Genomic DNA, 10,945 nt, shown 5'->3' on the forward strand with positions numbered 1-10,945 from the left:
AAAATGAGTTGATTTTGTAGTGCTATATATAGGATAAATAAATGGAGTATGGAATTTTCTCATTTACTTTTTTAGTTGAGGAGAAAAAGAGTTCCAAGTGATCATGGATGATATCATCCCTAGTTAGGTAACGGTTTAAGTTATACACGTCGTCAGTATGAAATTTTTATATCATCAGATCATATTTACGCCACGTTATTGCAAGTACAAGGGCGGAGCTAGGTTATAACAAAAGGGGGTTTAGCTGTTGAATCTTATTGATTTCTTTATATGTTTACTTAGTCATATTTTAAATCTCTTCAATGAGAGTTTTAATTTCGTTACTGAACAAATAACGTATTTTATTTTCAAGATTTTAAACCTCACATTTTAAAGGAGTACAGAGGGAAAAAAGTAACCGATGGTCAAAGAAAACAATTCCAATGTATAAATTAAGAAAAAATTGTTGCTTGTCTTATTAAACAACAGTGTAACGTTGTTAAATAATCATGTTAACTACGAGCTATTTTAGCCATAAGAAAAATTCAATATAGTTTTTTTTTTTGTGTGTGTGTGGGGTTGTTTATTATTTGCTGTAATAATTGTACTGTCCTTTTGAATTGCACTTTAAAATATTGTTATTATTTCTTCACGTTTTTATTCAACTTTATGATAAAAACCCTAGTTCTACCACTAATTAAGCAACTTAGTTTATTTTTAAGATTATAAATCTAACATTATAAATGAATAAATAAATAAGGTTGGGATCGTTTATGTTAAATTTTAATAATTTAAAGAATGGTTACAAGTAAATGAAAATAAAGGAGGTAGTGGTAATATCATAAATCACAGGAGAGGTCAGTATTATAGAGCGAAACCTGAAGGGAGGTCTCTGAAATTATCCGTAAATTTTAATGATTCAATTCATAAGAAAAAAAAAAGCTTGTATTGTGTTTATTACATAACAATAATCATGAATTAACGATCAACCACTTATGTCGAGTCCGGAACCTAAAGGGTATAAAATATTAATAAAAATTTCAAAACGATATATAAAATTTTATATCAACCAAAACGGCAATATCACTGGAACAACAACGATTTCCATCGCCGAAAAAAGCAAAATCGCCGCAGTAGCAGCGATTTTGCGAAATGTAATTTTAAATATTTTTTTTCAAGTAAGCAGCGATTTTCATTTTTTTAAAAAAAAAATTCAAGAAGGCAGCAACTTTCTTTTTTTAAAAAAAATAATTTTTTTCAAGAAAATCGCTGCCTAAATTTTATTTTTTTTTAAAATTACATTTTGCAAAATCGCTGTAGTAGCAGCGATTTTGCTTTTTCCGTCGGAGGAAATCGCTGTTGTTCCAGCAATTTTGCCGTTGTTAATATAAAATTTTATATACCGTTTTAAAATTTTTGTTAATATTTTATAACCTTTAGGCTCCGGACTCAACTTATGTCAGTATATAAACAACAAAAATTTGTCGCTAGTTTTATTTAGTAATTACAGCTTAACGACGTTAAACAATTATATTAATTACGAGCTATTTAGCGATAAGATCCACATCAATTTCGTATAGCTAATTCTTTTTTTTTTTCCTTTTTTGTGTGTGATTGTTTATTATTTGCTGTAATATTTGTACTGTTTTTTTTTTATTTCAACTTTAAAATGTGATTATTATTTTTTCATGTCAACATGCATGTTAATTTGTGAAGGTAAATTAAGAGAGGAATCAAATGTGTACGAACTATGAATTAAAGTTGGCCTCAGCTGGCAAAAACTTTATTATATAAAATACAAAATAGAAATATGAAGCATTATGCATGTGGTGCCTGCACCCTCTATTATTAGCATATATATCAATTTAGAACATCATAATTATATCCTCATAATTTGAAAAGTGGTGTTTATTTGTCATTTTTGGTAATTTTCATCCAATAATTTTGACAACATAATTGTACTTGTGTTGAATGATCTCAATTTTATAATAATAACAGTATAATATGGTGCAGTAGTGGGATTGTTTTATCCTTAATTAGAGGTCTTGAGTTTGAGCCTCAGGAGAAAATCTGTTGGAAGCGCCGCTTCAAATGAATCTTACCGTCCACGATCTGAATTTCAGTGGGACACCCAAGAAAAACCAAAAAAATAATTGTTATTTTCTTCAATTTTGTTAGTACAACTGTTATTTCTTTTACTTTGATTATCTTTATTATTTTCATTGTCGATATTTTTATTTTTTCAATATTTCCAATAAAGGTTTTCTTTTCTTGCATTTCTTTTAAATTTGTTTGAAAAAGCTGAAGATTTATCAAACATAATTTGAATGTCTACCCCCACAAGAGTTATTAAGGGTAATGGTTGCTATATCCTTCTCTCATCAAACTCCACATCTACACTTATAAAATTATACTGAATATATATATAATATATAAATTCTTAAAGAGTTCAAAATAAACTAAATCTAGATCTATAAACTCTTACAAGAGTTATTTAACTTTTATAAATTGATTGTCCAAGAATGTTTAGACAATTAAGCTACCTAGAAGATATTTATAAGTAAATGTCTAATCAGAATTAGCATATATCCTAGCTTGAGGATAATTGAGAGTGAGACACATAATTTGTCCTAATATGTTAAAATACATTTATTGATATAAAGATTCTTTAAATTAATCCATTTTATATAAGTTAAATCTATTTCTTAAACTCCATTATTTATAAATTTCCTTTTTAATTTAAGAGAGACTCGGAATAATTAAATCTTTTCTATTATTAAATAGAGGTGAATTAACGATGTAATGTATAAATTCACGTGAATTTGATAATCTTTTTATGTATATCATATATATACTAATTATAAAAGCTCATGTGCACTCAATATATGTTCACAAATTTATTTTTAAGTGATGTCAATTAAATAATATGAAATTATCTCATTAATAAAATAAATACTTGATAAATATTATTAATATTTATAAATTTTAAGTGATGTTGATGAAATGATTATAAATTTTACTCTGAAATAAATTATAATATATATTTGTGTGGTATTAAATCATCTTATCTTTCGCATGTAGAAATCCATTGAGATGTTCATAATTAAAATATTGTTCCTCATCAATCTTTAATTTTTTACTAACATTCAAAATGCTCTGGATCCTATTATTTCAAAAAAGTTATATACTAATTAAATTAAAATAGACCGAAAAAATTAAATATTTTTTTAAAATTCACAAAAATATTAAGTGTGAACACAAGAATTTGTTGCTAAATGCCAAATACGACCTTGATAGTCAATAATTATTTTTTAATATTTTTGTAACCGAAAGCAATTATTGTGTAAAAAGACAAATGAGCTTTAACTCTCTTTTTTTATTTTTTATTTTTTTTATCCTTAAGAGAAATAAACATAAAAATACAAAATGTACCTCCTATAGAGTTTAACGGTGACACGCTAATGAGCAACTTTGATGTTAACAAGACATAAGATAAAAGTTGTATTATTATTTTGGTTCAAAGTGCGTGTAAATTGGGTGAGTCGTATAGTCAAATTTATTTATAACAGCATTAATTATTTAGGTTCTTTTGTTTTAGTATTATAACAAAATGTTATTATAAAAATGGTATGATCTGATATGACAATGTTATTATAAAAATGGTATGATCTTAACATGATATTGAATTGGTTCAAAAGAAAACTTACATGTTATAGTGACTAGTACTTCAATATCGAGCTTAATCTTAATTAAAATTTAGGATAGAGATTTAAAATAACTTCTAAAAATTCTAATTAAAATTAAGCTCATTTTGTAAAGTTTCATAAATTTTCAATGTATATATGACTCAAGAATAAATAGCTAATTTCACCAGTTATCATGATATCATATCAAGGTAGGCTAAGAAAAAAAACATGTGTTTTCTTATACATAAATAATTCAATCTTTATTGAGATTTAACTAAATTAATTTCGTATTATATAAAAAGTGCCTACTATCAAAAGATATACTATTTCAGCATTTAAATTCCAAATTTTTGATTAAAAATTAAAAAAAAAACATTTAGAGACTAAATGGTAAAACTAGGAAGAAATTCAAATAAATTCAATAATTTTTACTTAATAAATTATGTATTTGTATTAGAAAATTCAGTATTTGATCCCAATATAACTCGATTATGGATGGTGAAGAGGATAGGTTGGGTGTCCCTTTTAGGTTAAAGTGAGCTTTGATTTGATAACAAATTCAGAATTTATAAATTTTAAATTTTGATTCTATTTCTAATACATAAATATTCATTTCACCAAACACAGGAACGACTTCAAGAAACAAATTTCACATCGCATATGCAAGTTAAAATTGAATGATAAAAAGTACATCAGTTACATCGTATTTTTATTTTTTACTCTTTACTCTTTATTCATAATTTTAAAGTTTTTAGATAAGACGGCTCTGTTTATATATTAACTAAGTAGTAATCAAAGAAGGATAACTTATCAAAATTTCACTAGAGTTTAGAAGCTAATTACTTAGATACACATTGGTTGGCAATATTATGTATCATACCAAATTTTAGTGTGTCTAGTTACATCCAGATGTATGTATCTTGAAATACATGAGGTCAAAATTAGGTGGAATTTGTTTTAGATACACCATATTCAAGTGAATTTGCATGTATCTGGGATACATAGACAAATCACCTTCACCTCCCTCCCTCTCGCTAGCCACTCTCCTATGAATCACACCGGATACATACATATACATATATCTAGTATGATTTATATGTATCTGAAATACATTAATAAATTTCAAAGCGTCTTACTTGTCTCTCTCCCTATTTTAATATGTCCGATAGCAAAAAATATATATCTAAATAGCAAAAAACATATATCTAGATATAAAAAAGATTCATCGATCTGACTTTGAAATTTATAGATGTCAGTAATTTCCTTTTTGAGAATCAGTTCATTATAGTATTGAAAGGTTAGACCTATAATTTTCTTTTTTATTTCATTTTTCTTTTCAACTTTAAAATTTAGGTAAACAATCCAATGTATATTTCTTTGTAAATGGAGTGATACATCCTCTTGAACATTAACTCAAAATCATTGTAAATTGTTTCCAAAGGCTATCCATCTAATTTGATCAATCATTAACGGATAAACCTAATATAAGTGGATTTAATCAGGATAGAAATGCAAAAACGCTCTGTTTCATTTTATATGATAATTTTTTGACGATGAATATAAAATTAAATAAAAAGAAGAGTGAATATTTTTAGTAAATACCACTCTCAAAACTTGTGATATCAAATATAACATATATATATCATGACATTTTTATGACTATAAGAACGTGTTAATATAAAAAATAAATTTAACATAAAGTTCGAGCGATTACCTATCAAGTTTCTTATCATTCAAGTTTTACACCTCACTATTATCCTTTTAGGTTCAAAACTAGGAGGAGGAGGAGGAGATGAATAACGTTCATCAATAAGAGTTTGTGAATATCATAGTGTAACAAGATATTTTTTTCTTTCAGAATTTAACTTTGATACAAATTGTTCAAAAATATACACTTCTTTATCAGCCACATTTCAATTTTGACCCTTTTTGATGATGATGTTACAATTTGTAGAGTGCATTTGGAGGGGGGGGGGAGTATTAATTAATTAATTTATTTTTTGTTTGTATTCGGAGAATTTACTATAAGGTGAATTAATTATTGAATGGATGTATATATACGAATTAATTTGACTAGATATGCTAATAAAAATTATAATTTGCTAAAGTTGCGAATATCTTAAATATCATCCAAATTACAGGATCGCGCAAGCATCTATTCTATTTGTGTTGGGGAATGAGAAAACATGAAGTTTGTAGTTTTGATGGATGACAAAGAATTGAAGTTCTGATCACTAACAAAGAGTCTTGATGTGTAACAAATCATTGGTTATCATCATCAAAAAGGGGGGAAATGTTGGGAAGTAGGAGAACAAATAAAGTAGTTTTGATGATTGATAAAGTGAAGGCATGGTGTCGTATGTATACAATTATGAGAGTTGCGACAAAGAAGAAAAAGTATTGAAGAAAAGAAGAAAAAGTGCAGAATTGTAAAGAAGGAAAAGAAGGAAACAAATATGGAAATAAATAAAGAAGGAAAGAAATAAAAAAAAAGTAGCAATTCAAGTCAAAGAAGGAAAGAAATAAAAAAGTAGCAATTCAAGTCAAAGAAGGAAAGAAATAAAGAAATTACAATTCAAGTCAAATAAGGAAAGACGTAAATATAGACAAGTTCAAGAAGGAAAAGGATTTGTAATTCCTTTCCTTGTAGAAGTTGAAGGCAAATCAAATCTATAAAAGGATCAAGAAGTTGAAAGAAAAAAATGTCTTTGCAATCACAAAAATCGAGAGAATTTTTCCAGCAAAGCCAGAACGATAGGTATTGCATATTCACGAAATATATCATCTTGAGAGTAGTATTTTCTGGAGAAAAAACGCAGGTCTTCGTCACAGAAACGCAAGGACCAGGTTCACCTTCATCACAGCAACATAAGCACCAGGTTCACGAAACCTGTTCTACTCAGAACTATTGGATATTGAAGTTTGATCAATTAAAGTCTAAGGTTATTAGTCTTTGTTGATTTGTTCTAGGTTTATTATTGAGTTGTAATAATTCCTAGATTTGTAACAAGAAGTGGGTTTGACTTTTTGGGAGTTGAGTCTTGAGAGATTTGTACAAAGGGTGGGTTTGGCTCTTTGTAGGGTTGAGTTTCAGTGAGGGTTGTAACAAAAGGTGGGTTTGGCCTTTTGGAGAGATCGATTGGAGTCAATCGAGGGAGTAGTAGAGATAAGACTTTTTGATTATTGAGTTGTAATCACAAAATCTTATAGTTGAATTAATAAAACGAGGTTTTTCCTTCCTTGAGTGAGGAAGGTTTTTAATTCAGTAAGTGTTTGTGTCTTTACTCTGTCTTTACTTAAAAGCAACTTACACGAACCTGGTTCGTGTTCTGGGGTAAGGTTTCTTCAATTGGTATCAGAGCAGGTCTTTTCGTTAAAAGATTCACACCTTGAAAAGACTCAATGGCAGCACCACCTACCCCACAAGAGGGAGCTTCACAAACACGACCACCACTGTTCAATGGCAAATATTATGGATGGTGGAAAAATCGTATGATGGACCATCTTATTGGCGAAAACCCTGATCTATGGGGAGTAATTCTAGATGGCCCAACCATACCTATGAAAACCGCAACTGATGGAATCACCAAAATCCCAAAGGAAAGAAAAGAATGGAATGTTGAAGACAAGCTTGCAATCCAAAACAATGCCAAAGCCAAGAAAATTTTGATCTGTGGCATAGGACCAGACGAATACAATCGAATCTCGTCCTGTCAAGATGCCAAAGCCATATGGGAAACACTACAAACCGCTCATGAAGGAACAACGCAAGTCAAGAAGTCCAAAATTGATAACTTGAACAGGCAATATGAGCTGTTCAGGATGGCAGAAGGGGAGACTATTCAAGATATGCACACCAGGTTCACCTCCATCATTAATGAGATGTACTCCTTGGGAGAGATAGTTCCTAATGGAAAGGCAGTAAGGAAACTCTTGAGTGTCCTTCCTGAAACTTGGGAAAGTAAAGTCGAGGCTATCACTGAAGCCCGCGACCTAGACTCACTGGCCATGGATGAGTTGATTGGTAATCTCATCACATACGAACTCAAGAAAAACCAAGAAAAGGAAATTGGAGGAAAAAGGAAGGAAAGGAACCTGGTTCTAAATAAAAATGCATCAGATGATTTTGAAGATGAAAATATTGCCCTCATAACCAAAAGGTTCACCAGAATGCTAAAGAGAGGGCAGACCTTTCAAAAGAAAACTTCTCAAAAACCATCTGAAAACACTAAAGACCAGGTTTGTCATAAATGTGGGAGCCCAGATCACTTCATCAAATTCTGTCCACTTTGGGCTTTAGAGCAGAAAAAGGCAAACTTTGAGAAGGTCAAAGACATCAAGAATGATAAGTACATTCCCACAAACAGAAGAATGACCAATCAAGAAGCGGATCTTTCAACGAGAAGAGCCTTTGCCGCTATGGGGGACTTATCTGAAGAAGAATTTGAGGATGGAGGGTTCGAAAATCAGTCACTACTTGCAATAGAACAATCAAATAAATATGATTTTCTTGCACTCATTGCTGAAACAGATTCTGAAGATGATGAAGAAGATGACAAACAAAGCAAGGTAAGTTTTCATCACATCAAAGTAAATATTGAATCATATTCTAAAAAGGAACTAGAGTCTTTATTGAGTACTCTTATAGATGCATATCAGTCTGTCAATTCTGAAAGAGAACAAGTGATGGAAAACTATGCATCTTTAAGAGAAGTCAATGACAATCTTGAGAAACACAATCACTTTCTTCAAAATAAATTAAAAGAACAGATTAAAATCTCAGAGTTAAGTCACAAGGGCAAAAACTCTGCTAGTGAACTTCAATTAGCTCTAGAAGAAAAAATAAAATTGTTAACCATAAAATATCAAGCTTTAACAGAAAGGAATAGGTTGTTACAAGAAAATCTTGATCATACCAAACTGGATCTGGAAAGAAATCTTAGATGGACCAGGTCCTCTGAAATTTTAACTCAGATTCAAGAAAAGCAAACCACTAGTCGAAGTGGGATAGGTTTTAAAAAACAGAATAATCTTGTGTCACACACTATTCACATGTCTAAAAGTTTATGCACTCATTGTGGAAACTCAGGTCATTTAAAGAATCAATGTAAAGCTTTATTTGAGGCTTTTCAGAAAAATGTTAAGTTCACCAAAAAGGAAAAGACTGATACGGCTAAGAACCTGGTTCGAAATAAAAATGCTCCAAATAAAAGGTTTTCTTATTTGCCTTTATGGGCTAGAAGAAATCTTATTCATCCTTTTACTCACATAAAGGGGCCCAAGCTAATCTGGGTTCCCAAGACTAATCTTTGACTAGTGTTTCAGGTGAAGGTGAGAGGGAAAAGGCCAACTTGGTACATGAATAGTGCATGCTCCAAACATGTGCTAAAAATGGTAGAAAATTTCCTCTCGCTCTTTGATTTTCAAGGAGACAGTTTATTCCTTGAAAAGGATGAAAAAAAAAAAGTTGAAGAAAGTGACATGATATCAAACATCTTTGATGATGCAAATTTAGGGAACACTGCATATGAACCTGGTTCACAGCTAACAATCATTGATGCACCTGCAACATGAATTACTACTAATCTATGGTTCTGGAGATTGGGGGAATATTAGAGCAATCGGGACAGTAAGAGTATGGCACACCTTTAGGGGGAACTTCGTTGTGTGAACATGGTCCTTGTTATTCATTGGAAGGTATTGAAAATTGACAAGGGTTGGTTCTCTGTGAATCAGCTTGAGATTCATTTGATCTGGGAGAATATGATGATGCGACATTCTCATGAAGGCCTTGAATATGAAGAACTTGAGAAAAATCAGTCAAAGCATGGTGTTATCGAAACAAGTTGATGCATTATCATGATTTCCTTTAATAATTGGCTAGTAAAAGAATAATCTTACGCTTGAGTAATTATACAATGAATATCTGCTAACTCAACCTCGTACTGTAACAGGTACACACTCAAGTCACATCTCAAACAATGCTTAGAAAGTTTGCGGATGTTATCTCTTCTTTTTGCTAACACCATTAAGTAAGTCATGAAGAAACACAAAAAAGGGGAACCTGGTTTCTCTGTAATACTCAGGTATGTACCATCCTTTTTCAATGCATTAATTTCCTGAGTGTGGGTCAAACATAAGCACTAATGAACCTGGTCGATCATCAAAAATTCAACTTTCTTAAAGATCACCAAGAACCCTCTTTGACAATAAGCATCGTTCAATCTCAAACTGCTCTAATGATGAAAATCTCAGTATTGAAGTCACTCATGCTTTAATTTAGGGGGAACCCTGCTTTATCACCCACATCTGAACCAGGTTCACAAACTCCAAATTGATATTTCATCCATTCCAAGTGTATAACTTGTCTATCTCTCAGGGGGAACAATTCTCACAGAAATAAATTGTTGCTTGCTTTCATTATTGATAAACACATCTCTTTGTGCACCAAAATGTGATGAATCTCTTACTAGTAGTTGGTACTCCTTCAAAGTTGTCATCAAGAAAAAGGCTATCAAAAAAAAAAAAAGAGAAGAAAATCATGGAGAATGAAAATGTTACGGAGTAGAGTTAAAAAAAAAAAAAAGGTGATGATGTATCTCATGTTTCTCGTGATGAAATTTCACATTCTAAGAAAACTGATCAGAATAAAGAAGCTGGTGCACAATGGGCATACTGAAAAAATTATCAATGGCAGTAAACATCCCTTTCTTCCTTACTTTAGTAATCTTTGTCCCAATCCTTATCCTCAAATTTTATACTCTTTTGACTCTTTGATGTGCTTATGTCTGTCTCATACTCATGATATTATATGTTTTTGATTAAGGGCATAAACTGGTACATATTTGTTTATTTCGTTTCTCATTGAAGATCTTAATTGTGTATGAGTTTAAGATGACTAATATCCTCAGATTAACTAACCATTTTGTTAGCAGAAGTGTACTTGAAAGTGTTGCCCAAGTGGCTATGAGTTAAAAATGATATTGCACTCATTGAATGTTATTCGAGTTCTTTGGTTATTGGTTTTCAATGATGCCAAAAGGGGGAAAGTATATAATGTAGATAGACATATGTATAGTTTGTCATCATCAAAAAGGGGGAAATTGTTGGGGAATGAGAAAACATGAAGTTTGTAGTTTTGATGGATGACAAAGAATTGAAGTTTTGATCACTAACAAAGAGTCTTGATGTGTAACAAATCATTGGTTATCATCATCAAAAAGGGGGAAAATGTTGGGAAGTAGGAGAACAAATAAAGTAGTTTTGATGATTGATAAAGT

At 30.6% G+C, this 10,945-nt stretch overlaps 1 protein-coding gene across 1 annotated transcript; it reads left to right on the forward strand.

Annotated features, from left to right (window-relative positions):
* The first annotated feature begins 7,792 nt into the window (after positions 1 to 7,792).
* Positions 7,793 to 10,194, forward strand: LOC107003431. The gene has a single exon (XM_015201758.2). It carries the CDS (start codon positions 7,836 to 7,838, stop codon positions 8,976 to 8,978), a length of 1,143 nt encoding a protein of 380 aa, XP_015057244.2. The 5' UTR covers positions 7,793 to 7,835; the 3' UTR covers positions 8,979 to 10,194.
* The last annotated feature ends 751 nt before the right edge of the window (positions 10,195 to 10,945 follow it).

The sequence above is a fragment of the Solanum pennellii genome, chromosome 11 (genome assembly GCF_001406875.1).
Source record: "Solanum pennellii chromosome 11, SPENNV200".
In the NCBI taxonomy this organism is placed as follows: Eukaryota; Viridiplantae; Streptophyta; class Magnoliopsida; order Solanales; family Solanaceae; genus Solanum; species Solanum pennellii.

Excerpts from the sequence above, each read along its gene's own strand:
- LOC107003431 (XM_015201758.2), top strand. The coding sequence starts at position 7,836 with ATGCTAAAGAGAGGGCAGACCTTTCAAAAGAAAACTTCTCAAAAACCA.